A 25,636-nucleotide genomic window follows, 5' to 3' on the forward strand; every position below is an offset into this window, starting at 1 on the left:
ACAAAATAACTTCTCTAACTCACGTCTTGAAGCAGGTTTTCTCAAACTATAAAGCCTGAGAAAACTTAGTAGAAAAAGTTAAATACTATAACTTCTAGTAAGCCTTGTAGCTTTTATGCTGTGTCCCTTCTATTGATATAGCAGATTGGAGGAAAACTAAGGAAGGGTGTGTTCTTGATAATTAAAACAAGTGCTACCAAAAATAAAATGTACAGATACTAACAGACGTAGGGTTAAAAACTATGTTGTTGATCTAAAAAGACCTTGTTCTGGTCTGGACACTTTCTGGAGCTGGTGTATCAAAATCGATTCAAAATAAGGGTGAAGCTTCTGGAGGATCCGAGCCTGGTTTCAGGAAACCAGTCCGTGCTTAGGAGGATGACTGGGAACATTTAATTTCAATTGATGGCAACAGACAGGACAAGACTGGGCAAACACGTTAAAAACACCACACAATGTGGACCAGACCAAACATATATTACAGTACTTTGACTTTCAATCACAACCTCCCATGATGCTGCTGGCATAGTATGAAAAAGGAGTGAGCATTCAAACACACGTATTGAAAATAGCAACGCTTTAATAAAGAGCGATTTTACAAGACTGCAATGTCTAGCTAGCTAGGTGATAACTGGCATTGACATTCATGGTGTTTTACAAAGATGCAGTTATGGTAACTGGGTTTGAAGTTTGATGGGTTACTTGCAAGTTGCATTTCTGCATGCGAGGCAGCCTTCAAACAGTTACAGACCCCTACATTGTAAAACAGTTGATTATGAATGTCAATGAACGTTCACGTCAAGAGGTAAGTAAAAAATCTCATGGAGAAATTTCCTTAACATTTTCCAAACACACCGGTAAGTGAGAGTTCAAACAATGGTCATGCTTTTACCGGGCACACAAGCCAATAAAAAGACGACACTTAATCATGCAAAAAAAGACAGTTTGTCTTTGTCTCTAAAAATAAAAGAACAAACATCCTTTTGAGTTCTGATAACATCCATCCGTAGTGACCTTGAATAAGAAGAAGCTGCGCTTTGATGATGACTTTGGTGCAAAAAAATGTTCCTGTTTCGAAGAGGACAGACCCTGTCCTGTCCACTTCCTCGATGAAGACACTCTTGGTATAGACCAGTTGTGATAGTTTACCCTTGACCCCACCCTCCCCTGACCCCACCCCCTTCCTCCTCAAGATGGACACAAACATCACAAACATCAACCCCGACCCGCCCACCCATCCCTGGATGATGACACCTTTAAAATACAACCATTCAAACACAGATACAGCAATAAATTGTCCCACGTACAGTACGTCATCCAATGGGGCTTCGATCACTTTACAGAGAGCACGTCTAAAAACACATGAACGGCATTACCTATATACAGAGGACACAGTAACAGTCAGGTTGGCCCAGGATGGATCGAGCTGCGTTGTGGGCATGAAGTGCACAATGAAAAGAGCATTCAGCTGACGGAGAAAGACAAACCACTGGAACAAGGAGTAATGGAGGAGAGTGAAACGACAATTTTCCAAAGGAGATATCCAAATGTCAGCTGGCCTCTTATTTCAATGTTCATTCAAAGGTGAAACCTCAGAGAATCTCTGCCTGCTTGGTGACGATTTCTAACACTTGAAGTCTCTCTGCTGGTAGTAGAGTCGTAGCTGCGGGAGATTGGTTTTTGCGTAGCCAGCAGTTACAGTTCAACAGTGAATCATGAAGATCCGCCACCAGACAGTCGCAATTCTCTGAGGTTAGGAATCAACAGCACAGTGCAGCTCCAGCTGTCTGAAGAGGTTCACCTCAGATTCACTTTGAGATTCCAGGTCCAATGACTTGGGGCTTTTTTCTTTTTTTTTTCGTGTTTTTCAGCAGATGAGTGATCCTAGAGCCACCTTAAATTGATGTTGTGTTGTACAGACTGAGACACAGTCACAATAACACTCACTGCTAAGTTAGTACACGCTACCAGCTCGCTAGAGACCTCTCTAACCGAGGAACATGACCCTGTTCATCTCTATGGGAAGGCATGTGCACACAAACACACATACAGTACATGTACATAGAACAGACACAATCAATAGAAAACGACTTCATCCCCAATCGATTATTGCCCCTTTCAACTGTACATCCCAGCAATGATTTTAGGTTTTTGTGCAGCAGAGCATTGTCCCCTCTTCGAAGGTTTGTGCTATATATATCGACTGTCTGTGGGTCTAACTTGACCTTGGATCTGCCAGAAAAGCCACATTAACATTTAACGTCTCATTAAAGCCTCCCGTCTCTGGCTGTCTGAATTAATCTGTGTGTCGTCACTGCAGGCATTACCAGGGTTGTGATCGGCAGACATTACCCTCAGTTTCTTTCAGGCAGTCTAGTCCTCATTTAACTCCTCTGACTGACCTTTAGATGTCCTGTGCATAAATGTTAACACTACATTAACAAACCTCTTTCCATGTTAGCATTGTCTTAAATACCTCCAAGTGGAGGTGAGACATACTGCGGTAATTACCCATATCAAGTTTTTCTGGAGTATGAAGGACTTCACAAGAGACTAATTTTGGACAGGACAGGGAGGACATCATACAGTTGGGAGTTAGACCGTTTCTGATTGGCAAGACCGAGAATCACCTCCTTACGAATATCACCTCTGTCTGGCTCTCAGTGCATTTTTCACTACTTTTAGAGCAGTATAACAGAACAGGAGTTAGAAGAGGTTATAAAACAAACAAAAAAAGAAAAACAGCATTCTGTACAGAATCCTGATGTGGACACAAGAAGTACATCACTACAGCAGGAAACAGCTTCTAAACAGTCTACGGACAGGTGGAAAAGACATTAACGAGGTTGCATGATATTGCACAGCTGTAGAGGAGGCGGGGAAAAGAAAGAACAAAATACACAGTGTGTACAGCACGTCCCCAAGTAGCAAAGTTAGTCTAAGAGGTTTGTTTACATCCAAATGCAATGCCTGGGTCTGGCTCAGTGCTTTCATCAGTAGTTCCAGTGCAGTAACACATTGGTACCTGGCAACACAGCAATGACATCAGGTACCAAAAAGAGAAACACATACAGTACATACCCTACACAGCTACGTCCATCCACCCGCACACAAGCGTGCCCCCAAATTATCGTTCCACGTCTGATTCTTGATGTGAAGTTGGCAATTAAGAACAAATGGAGCTCATAAAAAGACTCAAAGAGTAATGTTGATGCAGCACACTGAAATGTAAAAAAAGGGACACGCACGCACTCACGCACGCACACGCATACAAATCGATAACTTCTGACATCAGGTGATGGAATGAACCAATCTGAACAAGATGCTAGAATCACCAACACAGACACACACCCTTGGCAAAGTTCACATTGAGTAAAGTGCCAGCAAACGATCCAATCAGAGAAAGAGACGCGTGTCCTCCGAGTTTGATTCAGTTACGGGATGGAGAGGGGAAGTGGGTAAGTTAGGGGAGGAGGTTTTTGTACAGGAAATATTTCTGGATGAGGAGGTCAGGAAGTGGCGATGGAGCTTCTGCACTTCCGTTGAGCTGTCAGTCTTCGTAGCGTCATCACAGGTCGTAATCGCCGAATTGGCAAATCAAACAGAGGATTAGTGGGGATTGATGCAGAGCCTCTGGTGCTCCGGCATTATAGATTCAAAGACAGAGAGATCAGTAACCACATGGAGAGAGGAGAGGAGATTAGAGGGTCAGGCGACACAGAAAACAGACATCAGCATTTCATCTTTCATCCGTCCTCTCTCCGTCTTCCTCTCCCCTCCCTCTTTCTCTCGCTCCCCCTCTGTCCTCTTTCTTCCTCCTGCACTGGATTTGGTTCTGGATTTGTTTTCTTCAACTCTTTCTCTCCATCTCTTTTTCTCTCGCCTTCTCTCTCTCGGCTTTGCTGCCATGGTTACAACATCATCCCTACATGAAGTGCATCTGCAGAGGACGGGGGGAAAATAGAGAGTAATTTAGTTCAACAAAACACCTCATCAAGTGTTGAGGCATCTATTGACAGGCACATTACCTGCCGCAGTGCCCGGAAAACAGCTTCTTAGGGGCATGAGTGCTCGCTTAGCAATTATGTTACTCCGTTATGTTTTGAATAATTGGTCAAAATATATTGTTTGTTCTCCTGAGAGTCTCGTAGCCAACTGATGATTACTCCCTGCGAAAAACACTTTTTTTCACACTTGTTGGTCAATTTCAAAATTATCTGACAACATGATTCATTCTGCTTCTTGAAGGGTTCACAGCTTGAATGCTATTTATCAATCTTTAAAAAATAGTTATGAATGAGTGCATTCATTATTCCAGGAGACTTGCAGGGCATGTGGTAAAAGTTCCATCCTTGGTTGGATTTATGTTGTTGACAGTTTAGGAAGTCCAATGCCATGTCATTTTCCCACATTTATCAGAAAAGTGTTTAGCAACCCCCAGATTGGCTATAACTTTATAGCTACTACGTCCTTCTAAGCTATACATACCACAGCATAAAAGCAAGCCAGCCCAACATCCAACATTCAGCCAAGTTTCAATGTGGGTTGTTTCTCTCTCACACTGTCTTTATTGCCTACTAAACACATTTATTGAGAGATAAACTAATTTTTTGAGAGATAACTTAAAGTATTTTATCAGACAAGAGCATCATGTTTATTTGTGCAAGTACGGTCAGGTCATACTGACATGCATTGTGATAGAGATAGAGCAAATAATGATAAAAGGAGCCAGAAATGCACAATACATGACCAAAAGCTAAAATCTAAAATCAGTAATAAAAAGGCAGATTATTAAGGACATAGTTTGACATTTTGGGCACTTATTAGATCTTAGAAGATAGATCTCATGTCTGAGAGTGCCAGCAGCTTGTTAGCTTAGCTTAGCATAAAGAATGGAAACTTTGGGAAACAGCTCACTTGGCTTTGTCCAAAAGTAATGAAATCCACCAACCAACACCACTAATACTCACAATTCAACACATTATGTCTTGTTTGCTAAATCCATACAAAAAGCAAAGTCTAGAAATGAGAAGTTGTAGTTTTATGTGATGTTATGTGCGGGACTATTTCTTGGCCGAGCGTTGTTAATTTCACTCTTTTTTATCTTATTTTCCTTGTTGGGTGTTCATTCACTGACTTGTTTTCATCTTAATTTTCTCATGTAAAGCTGTTAGTTAGTTTGTTTGATGAATAAAGTGTATTATTAATATTATTATTATAAAAAAGGACCCAGATATGCATGTTAACTAAATGGCATTAATAGATGTACTGTCTGTGTGTGTGTGTTTGTGTTACCTGTGTCCCCGGGATGGGTCCGAAGGGATTGGTGGGTCTCAGGACAGGCTGGTTGTACATGACAGGCTGCGGGGGCATCATGGGAACGCCCCCCATTTGATGACTCATCTGAGGAGGGAGCTGGTCGGAGGACAGGTGAGTGCAGGTGCAGAGCAGAACAGGATAAGGTGATTGGAGAGAAATAATTATTAGATTAGATATTAGATATAGAGAAGATGAAAGATTTCTGAATGTATAGCTGAGATTAAAATGGAGGAGGCTGTTTTTTTTTACCATTCCATACACAGGCACTTGGGGTGTCGTCATAGGAAAAGCCACTGGTGCTGGAGCCTGTACAGAAATACAGAGACGAACACAGTCTGAATGTTGGCACAAAAAGTCAATTGTAAATATAACCCTGGTACTATCAACCTCCTGTCTATGCTGTCAAAGATGACTCCCTCACAAAGATGGAAATGCTTTTACGTTCCTAAACATTTGCATTTGTTTGCATCTAGGAAGACACTTAATCCTGAGCAAAGAAAGAAGCACAACATCAAGTTATGTTGAATTGAGGCAGCAGATTGGCAGCCTTTAATAACCACAAGGGATGAAACAACAATGTCAAGGCAGCACAATAAGCAAAATAATTCCTTTCTCCTACGATAATTCATGTATCACCAACAATACAAATGACTTAATAATAAAAGGTGGCACCAAGGTTTTTTGGAGGATGTCGTGACAAAATCTGTTGGAGAAAATGTGGAAAGACGGGAAAGTGAAGTGAAGAAACATCAGGTACTTACATAGCCAGTATAGATCATCCCATTCTTTGGAGAGTTAGAGAAAAGAGAGAGAAGAAGAAAAAATAGTTAACATAGTTTTTCATTTTCACACCACACACCACACCCTTTTCTAATGGGCAGAGAAGGTAAAGCAGACCTTTGCCCATTCTTCGGGTTCCAATCACTTCTACTTTCTATTCAAGTCATGCCACGGACTTTCCGAGCCATTTGCTGAATAAATGAGCGGTTTGAGTTGAGAGGTCAATCAGTCGAAAATTAAAAGATGAAGCCAGATTGAATGGAAGAGACGTGGAGATAATTAGAGTGGAGCACAAAGGACGGAGGCACATTAGGGAGCTCCTTCAAAAGCCCCGAATGCAGCAAAAACATTCTGCTAACAGGTACATTCGACGATTTCTAAAATGATACATTAATCATTAGGAAAAACTGACTTCACTGACAAAATGATGGATGGAATTAAAGAAATACACATTACGATACTTCTTCAAAATATTTCTGCTAGAGTAAGTGCTTCACTGACAAAAAGGCCACATTCACAGACCTGATCCTGTATAATCTAAACTCTATATTAAATTTAAATAGATATATAAATCTTTTTTTCATTTTCTATAGTTATTTTGTAACTGCTTGCAAACTCACAATGCTATTCGTGTGTTCTTATTTTTGTTTCAGATGATTGAAAAGAGGATTTTTATGTAATAGAGTATTATGTAATAGAATTGACTTCATAGGAAGGTGATTTTTTTTCTGATGATATTTAGGTAAAGAGTCATTTTGGAAATCATGACAACAATAAAAGAGGACAAATGCACATACAAATTTCCTCTGGAAAGCCATTGACTGTAGGCTCCAAGTTCAGTGACAGTTGTTTTTTTTTTTTTTACAACACTCTGGACACCCACACAGGTGTTTTCAATATCTCAGGCTAATTAGATGTCAAGTCAAGTTGAAGGTGGGTGGAGCTATGCAGGGAATTACATGATGTCACGAAAATAACAATGAATCAGTAACTCTGGCCACGCTCCATTTGGCTGTGCCCTTCACTATGTAGTGACAAATGGAGTACAGCAGGTTACAGGTATGACCTTGAATCTCCATCAGCTGATACACAACCACAGGCAGGTGGTGGAAATGCTGTGGTAAGTGTTTATTTAATCTTTCACAGCTTTAAGTGTTGGCAGAGACAATATAATACCTTTACCACAACAAGCCATGTGAAATATGTGCTTATTAGTCTGTATTGTTTACAGTGTTGTTAGCACATATGGTGTTTTGTTTATGTGCTGCACGGAGGTGACGATTCAAGTCAGAATAAATGGTTTGTGCCATTTCATGTGCTGAATTAAAAAGCAGTGGAAACCATACCCTCCATTAGGGCACCCCTCGTCTGGTTTTGAGTGCATCCAATGATAACAGTGTAAAGTGTCCTGCCCATAACTTAGAGGAGAATAAGGGAGCTGTCAATCAAACACAGTCTGTGCAAGCCAACACTGTCTGGAGAAGAGGTCTAATCAGGTAAGTGCATAAGTGCATGCACAACCCATTTTAAAAAATCTGTGCAGAGCTTGATGACCAAATGAGCAAATGCTGTCACTTGAAGGTGAATGTAGTTTTTAACTCACCATCTGAGGGACGGGCATGGGTGCAGGTGCCATGGGATGGGTGGTGTGAGTCCAGTTGGTGCTGGTGCACATGGTCTTTGACTGCCAGCCACTTCCTCCTGTTGGCTTCTTCTCTACCAGCTGACTCCACTGGAGCTCCGGCCTGATGCACACACACACACACACACACACACACACACACACACAAATGCATTTACAGAGAAATAATGAATCATATGAGAGATCGAACACCAATAAAACTTGATACACAACAGCGGCATGGCCCAGTTTAAGATGGCAAGCAAACCCACTCACTTTTTAGCTGGCGTCCCCCCAAACTGCAGATCTGAGAGAGAAAAAAAAGAAACATAACATCAGCTGAAAGGAAGCAACACAGAGGGAGAATAATAGCAGGAAAGACAGACAAAAAGATTATTGAATATTTGGAGAGAGATTCTGTTTACTCACTACCAACGAGGTTGGCTAATGAAGAGTCCAAATCATTAGGCAGCATTTTCCCAGAGTGCAATGGGACTCCAGGGCTGTGAATTTGAGCGGGCGGGGCTGGCTTCAGTAGGTCACCTGACATCCCAAGGTTACCATGGTTACATCAAAGGAGAAAAGAGGGGAAAAGAGTCAAGAGCATAAAGCAATTGGGCTTCACTGTCACAGCGCATCCAGCTCTGAGCCATGCGTGTTTATTTGAGTGAGTGTGAGTGGGAATTAATTTTCATGCTCCGCTGTATGTTTACATGATTGTGTGAATGTGTGTGTGTGTGTGTTTGGTTGTGTAAGTAGTCCTACCTCCCCAGGCATTGTTATTGTTGGGCACAGTGTGTGTGGTCTGGATGGGGGTGAAGTTAGGCTGCAGGGTGAACAGCTCACTGGTCAGGTTTGGCACACTGCAGGAAGGAATTTTTTTTTTATTTTTATGTAACCAGAAAAGTCCATTTTAAATAAAAAAGTAATTTACAGTGACAGCTTGGCAAAACGCCTCTAGTTGAAGAACCGGGGTAAAGTGATAAAATGAAACAACAAACCCGAGAAGGCTACTGGTTCACAGACAAAACAGAAAACAAAGTGATATTATAGTTTAGGCTGGACAAAGTCTCTAAAAGTTCAAAGTTTCTACGATACACAGAAGAAACTTCCTCTTTTCTCCGTGTGTGGCTGCAGATGTTGAGACTCACTGATTGTTGATGGGTACAATGGGTGAGTTGGAGAAGAGATCTGTTGCTCCTCCGCTGCTGTTGGCACTGCCCACTGACTGGGTGCTGGGTGACACATTGGGCGTCTGAATGTCAATCACCTTATGACCGTCCTCCTGCATGGAAAGCATCAACAGTAAATCATTTTTCTTTGTATAATATGATATTTCCATGCTGTTAAGCTTTAAAAAAAAGACTGTCCTAGATGCTTGAATGGTGCTTGAATGAAAAATCAACTGCGGAAGGTATTTAGATAATTTAAATGTTAATTAATTTTCTGTACATTTTCTTGTCCATTCAACATCAGCAACAGCGTGAAGGACAAATACTGGGTATATACACAAGCATAAGCACATACTACATACTATACACAAGCTTAAGTTATTTCAGTGTTTTCCTCACATAAAAGCAAGCAGGCATATGTGCATGAATGCTTGTGAGTTTTAAAAGTGTCCTGTAAATGTCTCGCCTTGTGTTGCTGCAGTCTGTTGTCCTCTGTCTTGTCGTCCATACGGCTGAGAGAGATCCCAGTGCTGGAGAGAGAAGACACTGCACTGGACAGAGTGCTGGATCTTCAGGTGAGACACACACACACACACAAAAACACAAACACACACACAAACATATTTTTGCAAAACCTGCAGAATTTACACAGTTGCTGTGTAGCTTTCTTTTGTTTGTCTTTGCTCTATTTACTGAGTTGCACTTTATAGTGCTTTGTAACAAGCAGGACCGAGAGTCTACAGCCACGCTAGCAGCTCTGTGAGGCTGCGATGCTCATTATAAAGAAAACCAAACTATTAGAAGGAAAGTATTAGACAAATTGAAATTTTGACTCAAATATCTCACCAACTCACGGGTTCCAGACGATGTCTCCTAACAACTTTGGTGACTTTTCCGGTAGCACCACCACCAGGTTGTTATTTGTGGTTTTGAGTGAAATGCCTCAACATTTATAACTATCGGATGGATCATTATCACATATGGTACAGATATTCATGTCCCCCTCAGGATGAATAGTAAAAACTTTGGTTAGCCCTTAATGACCATCGTCATGTCAAAGTTTTAATTTGTCCAATACTTTGATTTATGACCAGCATAGTTTCAGCCACAGCTCCAGCGCTCTGGTATATTGTGCATGCTCACTCATTAATGTGGCTTTACTGAGACAAATAATTGCATGGAATCATGTTATTATTTATTGTACTTTTCCTGCTATGACAAGTCAAAATGTCTGCTGTGAAAAAGGTCTATATTAGAAGTAGAGGAAATCCTGGTAATTGTAGTACTAGTGGTAAAAGTAGTAACAGCAGCACTAGTAGTAGTAATTATGTAATAGGAGTAGTAACAGCAGTAGTAATAAGCAGTATTAAGTGGCTGCTGCAGCAGATCTGAGGAGCATCTTTGTGATCTGAACATACCTGCTGGCGGTAGAGAGGTCCTTGAGCTTCCTGCCCTCCAGAGAGGCTAGATGCTGCTCCAGAGCCTCCAGGAGAGAGCTGGGAGCCTGGTGGGGGAGGGGGGGAATGTGGGGGAGGTAAAGGGGTGGGAAGGTGAGGGGGTAACATTAGAACCATGGTCAGGTAGATAAAGTGGGACACTGCTTTCTCTCAGTCCCCTCTCCTCACCTCCTCACTTTATCTCACACACTCAATTCAATTCAGTCACGTAATCCCTCACTCACAGACACACACGAAGCAGCAGCAAAATTAAGACATCACCCTCAGATTCATGTCCACTTATTTACTCTACGAAAGCTCTTTGTTTTTTTTTTGTTTTTTTTTTTCATTTGGTTTCATCAGGTTTGGTTGACCAGCATGCACAGATCAGCTGGATCATGCAAGCGAGTCCGCAATGGGACTGACAGCAGACAGAGCAGAGCAGAGCATCGTCCCTGCAGGGCTCCAGAGTCGAAACACAACAAACACTTCTCTGAACCATCTAACGAGCCCATGCAGATGCCAGCAGTGCACAAACGCTCTCATAAACACACACACGTACGCACGCATACACATAAAGAAAATCACAGTCCGAAAAACTAAGAGTTAACCCGTGGATTCCACTTTAGGTTAAAAAGACAAATTAATGTATTACTAATTTAATTTAGTTTGGAGGATTAGGCAGTAACTGAGTACCAAAATGTTACACCGCTGGAAGCCAAGGAAGTTAACTCAGTGAAATGAAAACGTCTGTTGAAAAACACGGTATGCACATTGAGCAGCTGGCCAGCATTCTTTATTGGGAAACAAAAAGGATGGATGGGTTCATTTTGACCACATGTGATACCACAGTTTTCATCCAGAGTCTTACATTTCAGCGTCAGAGAACACAATGCAAACACAACAAGCAAAGAAAAGATTTCTCATATACTTATTTTAAGGGGGAAAGAGAGTAAAATGCGAAATTCTGGATATCCTTCTTCAGAGAAATCTAGAATATGCTAAAAGTTTAAAAGTAAAACAGACACATATCTAGAGCTCAGTATAGGCATGGGTCACTATGTTGTTGAATAAGGGCATATAAGGTCTTCATAAGCACTACAAACATGACGTTAATTTAAGAAAAAAAAAAAAAAAGTCAACCCTTTTCAGTTTGTTACCTGATTTATCACATTGTAAACATCCAATTATGTGTCCACTGAAAAGGATAAATTGTGTATCAGGCCTTCACAGCATGATATGCAGTACTTATGATGGCATTATGTACACCTATCCAAGTCATATTTGCAGAAACCTACTTAATAAAAACCATTCGCTGCTCTCCCCACAGCTAATTCAAAGGGACATAATCTTTTCAGGGAAATGATTCAACACTGCTTATATGGGCAAAAAACCTATTTCATGAAGCTGTGCTGACTTATTTCTATAATAAGCCTTTTGATCAAAACACAAGACTTGATATTTACACTGGTAAAATGCCAGAAAGACTGCTGGAAAAATTCAGACTGATACTAAGCCTCAGTCATGGACATCTATGATGGAAAAAAATGCAAAAAACATTCTGAAAACTTTTGCAATTCAGCTTCACAATTTGAACCATAAAACAGAGTAAAATTTGTTCTACAATTATTCAAATAACAATAAAAGTAAGTTCCTGCACTAATGCTTAAAAAATTGTGGGAAAAAAATGGTGCTTCAAGATTATTTGAAGTCCTGCATTTATTGGTTTCTCTCTATTCTAGACTCTGCTCAGACAAATAAAGAAGAAAAGGGGAGTTAAGGAGAGTGAAGAAGAGAGGAGGAGGACGGGGCAGCTGCAGTGTGGGCAGGTCTGTAGGGTGAGTAGGGAACGGGAGCGTTTAGAATGAAGCATTATGGGATTGACTTGACGGATTTATATAGTGGTTGACTGACTGGTTGATTGACTGATTGAGATGAGATGTAGACTGACCTGTGTGAGATCGGGGCTGTCGCCCTGATCTATCCCAACTCGCTGTGTCACAAAAAAGGAGGGAGGGGTAGGGGAGGGAGGCAAAATAAAAATAAACCAAATGTAATAATAAAACAAGGAATAAACCAAAAACCCAACAGACCACAGAGTAAAAAAAGGGAAGAGGCGTGTGAAGGAGGAAGAGGAGGGAGAAAGAAGAATCAAACCCAAGCATTCATTACTTCATGCAGTGGCTGAAAAGGAAAACAAATAAAAGACAACAGAGGAGGGGAAGAGGGCGCATGCACACGCATACAAACACCTATATATATATATATACAGTATATGTACACGCACACACACATATAAGAACACGCACACACACTGAGATCTGGAGACTGGTTTGAAATGAATGCTGAGCACACCGACTGATTGATCAGGCAGGGCAGAGAGGGCAGACAACAGGTCGCTTGACTGCGAGGTAAGACACATCCAAAAGGAAGACACTCAACTAATGTTGACTTTGAACAGAAAGAGAAGGAGGGGGGGGGCACAGATGACACACAAACAGACAAACACACATTTTGTTAGACAGGTAAGATGAATGGGTCCTTAAAGTCAACGTTAGTCTGTTGTTTTTTTTCTTTGGATCGAGCGGCTGCACCCCAAACCTTCGTCCAAATGGGAACGAAACCAAGCAGTGAGAAAGCCTTTGTAGATGGCGCACGGGATAATGCTACACAGTCTACAGAGGATAAAAACTGTTTATATTCACTGTGAAGCCTAGTGAGGACTGCAATTGTTAATTAGGAAAACAGCCATAGTAAAGAAAAATGAGTTGTTTTTTTTTAAGAAAAGGGAGGAAACAAAATAGGAGGAAGAGGAGACAGAGATAGTGGTAGAAAAAGAGCTTGCTTGGGCATGCAGTGCAGGCATGTGAACAGGCAGCACGCGAGGGGTCCCTCAACTGGAAGCTCTATATGAGTGGCTCTCTGATAGGCTAAGACTCAGCCATTAATCACTGTCTTGGAGTAACCCCCTCCCCAGGTCAGGGCAAGAGAAGGACAGAACAAAAACAAACAGGAGAAAATCTAGAGGCAAAAAAAAAAGACTTGGAAGATTAAGGAGAAGAAACCGCTGGACACTGATCTACGGTCAGTTTTAGCTTCCTCGCAGACGAGGTTATGGAAAATATCGACCATAGATCAGATAGCAAGGGTAACAGGGGTCTGGAGCAAATCTCAACAGGTCAAAGTAGATTTTCTCTGCAGGTTAAATTCCTCTGAGAAAGAGGAGAAAATTAGAAACAAACATGTAAATATGTCTATATGAAACAAGAGGTGAGGAGAGGAGACCGTTGAAATTTGCTCCAGACACATATTCCCGCCCTCTCCAGTGGTGATTAACTCTGTGTTTCCTCTGTGGAGGGACCAGCAGGACGATCGGACGTTACCTCAGCCACTTTGAGAAACTCGGACAGTTTGGTCATCCTGTTGAGGAAGGTCTTGTAGATCTCCAAAGCTTCTTTGCACTGGTTCTTCTTCATGTCAAAGTATTTCTCTGTGTGTCAGAAGACCGGAATCAGCATCACTATCGTGTTATTTACACTTTAACTTGTTCATCATAAACACATATTTGGCTGTATTTGTCATCTAGTAGAGATGAGAGAGTCCCAGTCAGTATGAAGAGTCTGCTGGACTGTTCTCAGCCCCTCACTCTTCACTGACTTAATAATTTATGAAAGAAAAGGAGGTGATCTTTATAGTCTCTAATTGGAAATTGAGAGACAGTAGGAGAAAAATTAATTTCCCCTTAAAGATAATGGAGTCACAGTCTTGTGATCTCAACTCTGTCTTGACCCCAACAGATTACTGCAGAAATACAATATGGACTCGATAGAGATTAACTCTGGATCTGCCGTATATGGTTTACCCAGCATGTTGATGACCCCTTCATTGTAAGCAGCAAACAACCGTATGGAGTCTTTAAACAGCAACATAAAAGCCGTGTTGATCACTCCGTTGGTCAGCTCGTTGGAATTAGGCTGGAAGAAGGAAAGAAAAGAAATGCTCTGAGATCGGATCAAGATGCAGTGAATGCTACCGTCTCCTACACGTGTTGAAGTCATATGTTTACCTGAAAGTCCAGCAGTGCATCCAGCTGGTTCTGAATGATTGGCAGAGTTTTGATCAGCTTCTCTGTGTTCATGGTGCGCATTACACCGTCCGCCCTGGTAAAACACAAGAATACATGTACACAAACACACATGCCACATACACACGGGACTTAACAAGCCTGTAGACTAAGGTGTGTGTGTGAGGTCCTTTAGAACCGAAATGGTAAAGAAATAATATGGATGTATGCTGTTTGTGTGGATTATGAATGGAAAAAATACAAAATCTATTCGATGCATAGTTGAAGTAGAGCATGAAATCAAAAATATAGTTGCCAGTTGAAAAGTAGAAAATAATATTAATTATTATTAAATAATAAAATAATATTCACATCCTTTTTAGCCATCCATATATGTAACATGTATGTCATCTGAGAGTGTTTGTTACCCTCGCTTCATCTTGGTGAAGTCCACTGCTGCTAGTCTGTAAGACATGGCTTTTTCATTCAGGTAGCGGCTATAGCGTCTGATGAAGGTTGACATGTTATACCCTGGAGGGCAGAGAGGGGGCGCTGCAGTTAGAAACTGGTCACTTTAGCCCATTTTTAAAGCAGGTTAAGAAGCCGTAATCCCTTTCATGTGGAACTTCTCTATGAGCAATCTGCTTTTCCAGTCGTGTCAAACTGGGCTTTGCACCATCTTGCCTCAAGCTTTAATAAATTCATTTTTACTTTTGCATAAATTTAACCACCAAGTCACCGAGCCTGTGTTCACAAATTCAGCAGCTTCTTGTAACCAAACGAATCACACATTTGTATACAGCTTTGCAATCCTGGATTGTGGCTTCTCTTTGAATCAGCCTTCTGAAATAGCATTATTGATAGTGTTACGGTGCCAGGGAGAGTCCGACATAAAGTCATTTTGTTAGACGAACGGCACTGCTGAGTTTACAAACAGCCCAATGGCATTAAATCACCTTGTAGTGCAGCCTTATCTAGAAAGTTGTTGAGGTTGAAGAGGGTGTTTCTGGAGGCAAGGTACTGCATCAATCTCTGATGGAAAAAGAAGAGAACAGAGGAAAGCGTTATCTGATGCTGTTCCCTGACAATATCAAGTCATGTCCACACAGACACATTGCCAGTGTTTATGCCACGCATTTGTAGACAAGAGCCACAGCTTTAAAAGCATTTCACTGAAGCTGAGCTGCTCTTGAGGCAGAAATAATTATAATAATAATTAAATGAAACCATATGAGAGGTTTAGAGGGGAAATATCTCATGACTCTGGACTCGACTGGTTTAATCTTTAACAATGCATCGTGTTTTATAGGCTTATCACATGTAATCTTACTCTGCAGAGTAACTTGTATCAGATAAATGTGAAAAGTACAACATTTCCTTCTGAAATGTAGTGAAGTAGAAGTACAAAGTAGTATGAAATGGAAATAGGTAAAGCACAAGTAACTCTAAATTCTAAAAAGTAAAAAAATAATAATAAACCCATTCAGAATCTGCTCCTACTATCAATTTAAAGCTTACAATGATCTCATTCTAGCATCCTGTTTTAACAGGAAATACATCACATCAAGGAAGTAAAAATGCCAATTCATGGGGCTCTAAACCTCACTGTTTTCTCTGGTCAGGTAGACTGAAGCCCAGTGGAAAATGCCAGGCCAGGCACACAGCCAGTTTAAGCATCCCCGACGAATTTCCAAAACATCACGTCACTACTCGTGCCACTAAAAGCTTTGTTGTTCGCATACTTTGAGAGGGTCAGCATGCCTGCTGTAAACGCTGCCACAGCCTCCCTTTCCAGTCTGAGACATTCTCATCATTTAACGTGTTTGATGTTTTGGTTGTTGCTCTTGTAATGTGAGCAGGGCAACAATTTGTCACACCGGTCATTGAAATGTCAGCAGGATACTTCATCAGTCCTTGTTGGACACATGGAAAGATGTGGCATCAAAGAAACACGCTGCAAGAGAGAAATTGCTACAACCCGGTGAGCAAAATGTCAGTCTCTGGTCGGATCGATAATTCGAGCTCACTGATTGGCAAACGTCCACATTTCTCTCATGTGTGCGGTTGCAGAGGCGCAGAGAGCATTATATTTTACAGTACAGTTTATTGCATCCTCTCATTGACTTGGTGTTCTGATGCTACACTAACGCTTTGTCATCTATTGCAGGCCCGCAACTAAAAACTGCTTCACTGATTAATCTTTCTTCCGGATTAACAGATGAATCTTTGGTCTATGAAATGATTAAATATCAGAAAATAGGGAAGATGCCCCTTCACAAATTCCCAGGACCCAAAGTGTCATCTTCAAATTTCCTTCAGCTTTAAACTAGTCTGCTCCTCTTGAAGCTGATATTCTGCAGCCTACAACTGTTACCACTAACTGGGCAACGCAATCTAGAGTAGAATTAAATGTTTATCCTAGTTGACCTTCAAATGAAAATGAGAATGAGCAAAACTGACTTAAGGCCACATGGGTAAGGTTGTTTTTCTGTCAAGATTGTGTACACCTATCAGGAAGAAAATCACTGCTATTGTACATTTTATTTATATTTTTAACAGTTTTTTTTTTCAGTTAGCAAAACTGAACAGTTTGTATTGTGCTTTTGCAATAGATAAGATTAAACTCTATTCTTTACTATTTTGAAAAAATAGATTTTAGAACACATTTATAACGTATTTTGATGAGGAAATGTAATACTTTTTCATGCCCAGATGCCAAACTACTTTCTTGTAATCATGAGAAAACACCTTTTGAAAAATAAGTATGTTTGCCCTCTTTGGGCGTCCATACATTTGGTGTGTTCAGCTCACCTCGTTGCCGTACATCATGAGGTGGTGTGTGGTGATGAGCGCTTTGAAAACCACAATCCAGCTGTTGCTGGCTGTGCGCTCCAGCAGTGTGTCTGCCAGGTGGGGGATGCTGACGTTCAGCTCATTGGTGCAGTGGATCAGGTCTGGAGGACACAAACAAACAGCGTGAAATAATCTGAACATGCAGAGAAAACTGTAAAAGCAAAGTGAAGGAATAAACAAACAATTAGCAGAACACAGATTATACAGAAACAGGTGTGTGGCCGAGAGCTCATGTATCCTCAAACGCTGCCTCTTTTACTTACTGTAGGTCACTGTGAATTAAAGCACCAGCCACATGCCAAAATCATAATTTATAACCTTGGAGAGCTTACAGGTTGAGTTATTATGAGTGAACAACCACGACATATGCAGCCATATCGACTGGTGACTCAATATTAGCACACAAATCAATGAACAAATGATTATTTAATGATAGAGAAAGTATAGACAGATGAAACAGAACCAAGGCTACTGTATCACAAAATCCATTTTGCGTCTGTAATTCAACAGTGCTGCCTACCTACTCCCCCAAAATATCAATAAAATATCAATTCAGATGATGGAAAGGTACATTAGAAGGTCAATTCTATTCCAGCACAATCAACTCCAGGGATGCATAATTTTAAAACTGTGTCAAATGAATAGACTGATGATGAATAATGAACCTGAATTTTCTTCCAGAGCATCTTTGTTAGTGGTGATTGTCTAAAACTGAGATGACCCCAACGTTTACCCTGTGAGACTCACATCTGAGAGTGTAAATTGCCTGTTCAAAGTAAATGTGGGAGGCATTTCAAAAGAAAAATGACTGAGTGTTCTGTTGCGTGTCGGATTCAGAGGTCCGACGAATGGCAGGCTGTGTGTGTGCGTGTTAAATGGAAAAATGAAAAAAAAAGAAAAAGATTCTGTTAACTCAAGAACAGAATCAAATTTTAAAGCAAGGCAAGAGATTTTATATTTATAATGATATGTCCCCAAGATGAATAAATTCAGTAATGAACACTAAACATATGTACAACTGGGACACACTGTTGGAACAATGGCCTAAATTCTTTAAGGATTTCTCTGGCTAAAGATCAAAATGTGAAGTATGTTTAGCGTGTGTTTAATCTCAAAGAATTTAGCACTCCTTGTAAAAGAACTGAGATTTAAATGGCACAAACACCCGTCTCCTTATGTGCCCTATTGTACATTATATACTGAATATTCTATTATAAATCCATAAATGTTGTGTCCACAAAAAAGGTGAATGAACTCCATAACCGTTCTGCATTTGATGTGAAAAGGTTTTGTTGAATTACTGTAAAGAAAAGGTTCAATGAAAAAGATTTTCTTCTAAATTTGACCTTGGGTGTTTTTTACAGTACAGCCTTTCATATAAATGGTCTGTAGTGTGCACTTACAGCACTGTATAACAACTTAATGTAATCTTATCAGTGACATTTCTCATCAAGTTTAAGATTCTCAGTAAACTACTCACCGAACATCAGTGTTTAGATGAATAAACACAATGTTCTCACTGTCAAAACTGAGATTGTGCAAATTGCTTAAAACCCAGCCAGGAACAGGATCTCAGCTAATTTTGGTATGAATCACATATCTAATTTAGTCGATTGAACAGTGAAACAACATTGACAGAAGGAATAAAGTGCTGGCTGTGCACTCCGGCACATTAAAACAACCTTCTTATGTCGAGATGCCAAACTACTTTCTTGTGATCATGTAATCGCCGAGTTACTGAGAAAAAAAAACTTCAAGTAGTTTTGGAGTCTGAGGCAAATCCTCCTTCGTCTGTTTCTTTTCACAGGATCAGAGGTTATCAGGGTTTATTTGAAAGCTCTGTGATGTTTTCTGCGCCCACTGAAAGGCTGGGTACCAAACAGTCCCGGTGGATAGCATGGTTAAATGTTTAATGCATGTCGAAGGCACCCGCAGCACCAGAAACTTACCGCAACTAAAGCTTCAATCCCATTCATCTTGACTTTATTTTATGTTATTTTCGGGTGTGAAAACGTCAGCGGCAACAGCACAGGCGATAATGACTGTAACAATATTGATTATAGTCCTCATATGCTCTTCCAGCTTTGCCTGCCATGAATTATCACCTTCTGACCGGCTGCAGTCAGACTCGTCGTAACATTTTCTCTCCTGCTTTAGGGCCAAATATTAATCAAAGGTCAGTGTACTTTCAGTATCTGAAAGCGAAACGTGAAACATGCCCAGAAAACTATATACAAACCCATCGAATGATTCCCAAATAAACACATTTTGAATAAATATCCTTAAACAGCGATGCTAATATCAAAACAGATGATTATAGATCTGGATGGTCAGTGTAAAGCATATTTACTTATTTCTATAAATCTGACTGTATCATTGACATACTGTATATAAATCACAAGTATTTATTTCTATTTTTATTCCTCAGGAATTTGTACATTTCACAGTCCCTTCTCCCAATTAAATGTCAGGGGCGTTAGTATCACAACCTTACATGGTAATGGGAGCGTTCAGTCATGCTTTACACATTGTTAATGGTTTGTATGTGAATTTCCTCCTGGCTCAATAATTAATTGGACCTTATTGATTCCTAACTAATTAATGTTTCCTGTCAAAAGTGAGCACACACAAACACACTGGTAAGGTAGACATGTTTCACACTCTTTAGCCACGTTAGCAAACTACTGGATGGAGGACCTTGAAAATTTGTACAAACATTCATGATCCCCAGGGGATTAATCCTACTGACTTTGGTGATCCCCTAATATTTCCTTTAGCATTGTTGAATTGGAATACCTTTGGTGATCCACTGAATTGTAACTGTGAACATGTTAGTATGTAGCATGTAGTTAGTAATCACAACCTAAGGTAAGATGATGAGCATTACTTACTAAAACATCAAATAGCATCGTAACCTTGAGCATGTTAGCATTCTGACATTAGCATTTAGCACCACCGTAAAGCCTCACAGAGCCGCCACAAAGGTGTTTAAAGATATTATTTTGCTTTTAGCAGAGTAACTGTTTCTACTTCAGTACAATTACACCTAAATAATAGAGCTTCTTCAGTTAAATATTTCCAAGCTGTGTCCACCTCTGTGTATTCCTTTGGGTATTAATATATCATAGGATTTATCATTGACGTGTGACAGTGTAGATAGCCAGAGGGATGTGATGAAGTATCGACTGAATGATTGCCAACTGGGGTTACTGATAAGCTGCACATCAGCTGCTACGTCAATAACACAATTCAAATTAAGATTTAGGGTATCAGTGTGCAAACGTTTATACAGTGATACTGTTCAGTTTGTAATGCTAGTTAGAGTAAAAATATAAGACCAGCTTATGTGTAACTGGAAGGATTTCTCCTCATAAAAACTGAATAATGGGAAGGTGAATTTTAGACTTTCTGTAAAATGTGATAGATTAGATAAAGTCGTTTTTAGGAGCTGAAATTGTATTGTAAAATAAGGTCATTATACTGACACATACTGTAGAGGTGGGAGTAAGTGTGTAAGATTGCCTGTGAGTCAAAACCACATCATCTATTGTATTCCTGCCCTCTTTTACTTAATTTGTCTGACAAACCGCAGGATGTGGGTACCAAGGAGCAAAAGGCCCATGATTATTCTCAACACATTCTGTTGCCTTTTGCAAGCATCTGCAGTACATCACCATTACAAACATGACACGCAACCAAAGAAATCATATGCTGAATAAAACTATTGTGCTTGCAGGGCAGAAGGTCATTTTCCTGATTACTATTCTGCGTGTGATGAATCTGGTTTCTATCGCCACTCTCTACTATCATAGCAATGCAGAGTATTGCTGAGTGAAATCCCATTACTCTGTCTGTCATGCTCGTCATTTGCTATGGGTTGTAAATAATCAACATTGGCTGTCTATGTCACCGACCAGTCTGTCAAGGTCAAGACACTAAAAAAGAAAAGAAAAAAAAAAACAGGGTTTTTGCTCTGAATAGCTTCAATGACCGGCACTGCATTTGATTTATCATGCATTGCATTTGGAGAAGTGGCAGAGCGATTCATCTTTTCTTTCCACTGCGTTCAGAAAGGATGGATCAATAACATCTTGAGTATATTTTAAAGGTAATTGAAATGTCGTGTGTATTTATCAAACATCTCAGATTAGGTAAACTGATCCAGAGTCACTGCACAGGTGCCTTTGACGTTATTTCTTTCTGATCTAAACAGAAAAAAAACATAGGCTGGATTAGCTTCAAGGGATTTTAAATCCCACTGATGGGAAACTTTGCCAGTAACCTCTGTATCATTATATTTTGTTCCTTTAAGCCTATTCTGTTACCCACATTGATTTTGTTCCAGTTGCCAGTCAGTCCTGCTGAGGGCTTTTAAGCACCCCTTCCATTACCTCAAAAGACAGACCATGTATCTGTCACTTTTTATGACCCTGTTTAACCAGGCCAGTTGAATAAGAATAGACTCTCAAATCCAATGGTGGTCTGGGCGAGCAGTTGTTGCACGTGGGTCGCACACATCTGAACTCTCAGACATGAGAACGACCGTGCATTCTGTCACAGCTGACTGACAAGAAGCTTGTTTTAAAGCAGTTGCCTTCTCTTTACATTCTTTATTCACTTCCACACCGAGGTCCTCTCAACAAGTCGAGCGATTACATCCACTGACCTTCTGATCACCTCCTTCCCTGTGTCCTTCCTTAACCTTAAAAGCACTCAATTAATGCCAGACAGTTGTATGTTAGAGCATGTCATGGACAGAGAAGACAGGTCCTCTGGCAGGAAATAGAAAGTGTTTTTTTGTGAAAACTAGTCGTGTCTATTAGAGCAGCTGCATCTGAATGGCTCAAGTACAAAACATTCATTGAACTAAAAATTCAATTCAAGTTTCCAGGGGGTTATTTGAGCCAGGCATGCAATTTCTACTGTGGTGTGGAGTTGTTTTATTCCACTAATGATCAGAATAAGAGCCCCGATCAGAGCAAAAATGCCTCATGTAACCTCCTCGACCAGAATAAACTGGTCCATTCTGCAAGAAATCTCATTGTCCTTGAGAGCAGCGGTAGCCAATAAACCTTTTCATAATCCACGGACGGATGAAAAATCTGTCATGTAAATGTTACTGCTAGATGGTTCTATTTTCAGAATATCTGCTCTCTTGAGTTATGTGACGTTCACTAGTTTCTGAGAGACTGTGACTCATGGCAGGTACTGAGAGTGGATCACCTTTACCGTTTAATAACTGCAGGGTGCGATAAACCAATAATGGTGGCGGTAAATACAGCACTTTCTCTGGTTATTTTCTGTAGCACTTATGAGAATACTCTCTTTTGAATAATTAATCTGATTGATTTCCTTCAGAAATTAAAAAAAAGTAATTACAGTCAGTGTTAGCTGATGGACTGTAGGAATCTTCCAGTATCCATCTGTGCAGGGGTTTTTCCAGACCTCCTGTTTAAGACGGAGCAACAGGCAAAATCTAAAACATTAGACTCACAAATGGCTATAACAGCAGCGCCTCAGAAAATCTAAATATTCAGCCTTTAATTGTGGTCACCTTCGGGATAAATAGATTTGTTTAAAATCAAAGCAGCATTAGGCTAATTAAAGTTTTGTCGGCTTTTTCATCTTACATGCACTTACAAACCTGCTTTGGGACACCTGTACTTGGTGTTTTCTGCTAGGTGTGCTGACACTGTGGTGGCCTTTCAGTAGGGCAAAGTGATACAGCCCTAATTTAGATGTATTGTGTTGAGGCACCTGATGGCACATCTTGTGAGGGAGCCCAGAATTCCCAGTGTCACCTCTGCTGTGGACATGACTGACTAATCCACTGCCAAACTTGCCGGCTGACTGGATGACCGACTCTCAGGCTGGTTGGCTACCTGCCGTGTTTGTTTCTCTCATCAACGGTCCTTCTTGATTAGCCATCTTGCTATTTTGCCCGTCTGTCTCTCTTTAGCTGGTGGACTGACTGCCTGGGAGTCTGACTGGCAGCACCATTGATTACTCGTGCTCTCTATTGATCATGTCAAGTAATTATTGTAAGGCAGAAAAGCCACCTAACCTAATAATCACTGGTAAAAATCTACATGTGAAGAATCCTCTTCTCTGCCTGTGTGTACATTATCGCTGCGGTTTGCACACACGGCTAATTGGCACAATGTGGAGATAAAAGATCTGTACTGACACCAGCAGTGCTCATTGTAACACCCACCAGCGTATAGCTACAGTACACACACACACACACACACACACTGACTCTCTGCTCCTCCAGCACCTCCGGACTGACAGCAGTAACATATACATTCATAAATGATAATAATGCACCAGAGGACATGAGAGTGAACTTGGGCCTGACTGTGAGATTATAGAAATGAGGAGACAATGTTAGTGATGCTGCAGGAATAATGCACATTCTGTACTGAAGTGTCTCCAGAGGATACAGTGCTGCTGCTGCTGATAGTGGCATTAATAATGGATAGGCCTTACACTGTAAAGCGGATGGTTGCAATATGATTAGCCTATACCAGAGTGGCCTATTTCCCCTGAATGACATGCACAGATAGTACCTGGCTGATTGCCCCTCGCCTTATATTAAAATTCACTGTTTATTACAGGCTAGATACATTGTAATGTATGCTTTGCTGCGTAAATCACGTTTTAATCTAAGGGAATGTAATGGTGCCTAATTAAAGAGGCTGCAAACACAACCGGGGCCGGATGAGAGGATGGGGGGGCGGGTTGGAGGGGGGGTGAAGAGGCATAATAGATGCTGTTTATACAGGCTACCCTTTGTGAGGAAAAGATGCATGCACACAGGCTATCTATACAGTAAGCAGTGATGGTATGCTTAACCTACAGTCAAGGTGTTTCTTCTTGGGTCCGCTGACTTCATGCGTCGTGGCCTTGCAGACGGCTTTGCTGATGGCAGACCCGGTCATGCTGTGCTGCGCGGCGGCGATCCGGTCCGTCAAAGACTGTCCCGACATGTTACGGTGGAGGCAGGCGGAGTGATGGTCGAGTCGGGGCGGGGGGAACCGGGGAGGACGATCAAAATGTCTTTAGCGGCGGGGAGGAGGGTAGTGCCCTCTGCGAGGATCGGCCGTCTGAGCAGCAACAGCAGCAGCAGCAGGAGGAGGAGGAGGAGGTGGAGGAGGAGGACAGCAGCGTACACCGACGAGGATCCGGTGGGAGAATTCATGCGGCGGCCAAATAAAACATAAGACGGTCACATCCAGGGAACCATTTAATATTCAGTCGAAGGCATCAGAATGAACCGGCTGCAGAGATAATATAAATTAGGCTATATATAAAGAAGCTGCAAAAATCAAATATATAATCAGAGCGGCCTGCATCAAAAGCAGCTTACTATAATAATATACGACAATGTACAGTAAGCTGTAATGTATCCCTGAAATAGCCGCTGCCAAAGGTGAGATGCGCCTGTACGAGGGTTGAATCCGAAATACAATAATCGAAAGACTACCGGTGATTATTATCAAATCTATGCGGCATCCCCTATGACTGACTCATTTTTCAAAGACGATATAAAAAAATGTCCTTTTCCCTTTTTTCTCTCTCTCTCTCTCTCTCTCTCCTCTTCTTCACCCGGTTTCTCCTCTGAATCTATGCAGACATCCAACCGCAAACGCCTCACAGCACCGTGCGCTGGCTGCATCTAACCTTTGATTTCTATCCCGAGTCTTTTTAATCTTCTTACAAAAGGGTGTATTTCTGTGCTGAGGTTGCCGATAGGCCAATTCCGATTTTTTTTTTGTCAGTCAAACTTGTGCGTAAAAATGGCATGAATCAGGTGACTGGGAAAGGAGGGCGATTGGGCCACTTTCTCGGGTCCGGGGAGGGCATCTTAAAGCAGAAGGCTGCCCCGGGTTTTCCAAGCATCAGCTGGTTCATCACCTCGGTGCACACACACACACACACACACATACACACACACGGAGGGCTCAAGACTGTGATGTGCAAACTCTCCCTGATTACCGATGAAATGTAGACACATATATAGGAAGGAAAATCCATGATAACATCAACAAAAAGGTGTTTCATTTGTGTGATGTCTGCGCCCATTCTGTTTGACTGAAAACTGAATCTGCAGTGACACCGATGTAGTGTGTTTTATGGTATTTTTTATGCAGCAGTATGTCTAATCCTGTGTTATTTTTATGATATCACAATATTCCTACATGGAGGAGGATTTCAGTGTGTGTCTATGAGCCCCCCACAGATTACAGTTGTGGTTGTTTATGTGGTATCATAACATACCAGCAAACATAGTGTCCCCATTTGGGGACATTTCTTGTAACTTTAAAACAATTTTCCAGAAATGTTCCAGTTTGATTCATTTGTTCCAGCAACATTCCCAGTATGTGTGTAA

The 25,636-nt window shown here is 41.0% G+C and overlaps 1 protein-coding gene across 1 annotated transcript; it reads right to left on the reverse strand.

Moving 5' to 3' along the window:
* Nucleotides 1–1,879: 1,879 nt before the first annotated feature.
* Nucleotides 1,880–25,171, reverse strand: LOC137195807 (phosphatidylinositol-binding clathrin assembly protein-like). Its single transcript, XM_067608444.1, has 18 exons — nucleotides 24,104–25,171; nucleotides 17,203–17,345; nucleotides 15,348–15,423; nucleotides 14,820–14,922; nucleotides 14,395–14,488; nucleotides 14,191–14,302; nucleotides 13,712–13,818; nucleotides 10,311–10,396; nucleotides 9,359–9,461; nucleotides 8,872–9,005; nucleotides 8,486–8,583; nucleotides 8,150–8,263; nucleotides 7,997–8,027; nucleotides 7,703–7,844; nucleotides 6,081–6,104; nucleotides 5,569–5,625; nucleotides 5,296–5,415; nucleotides 1,880–3,940 (listed from the first exon to the last, which is right to left on the reverse strand). Exons 1-18 carry the CDS (start codon nucleotides 24,231–24,233, stop codon nucleotides 3,926–3,928), a joined length of 1,689 nt encoding a protein of 562 aa, XP_067464545.1. The 5' UTR covers nucleotides 24,234–25,171; the 3' UTR covers nucleotides 1,880–3,925.
* Nucleotides 25,172–25,636: the final 465 nt, after the last annotated feature.

Source organism: Thunnus thynnus, chromosome 13, assembly GCF_963924715.1.
Source record: "Thunnus thynnus chromosome 13, fThuThy2.1, whole genome shotgun sequence".
Lineage (NCBI taxonomy): Eukaryota > Metazoa > Chordata > Actinopteri > Scombriformes > Scombridae > Thunnus > Thunnus thynnus.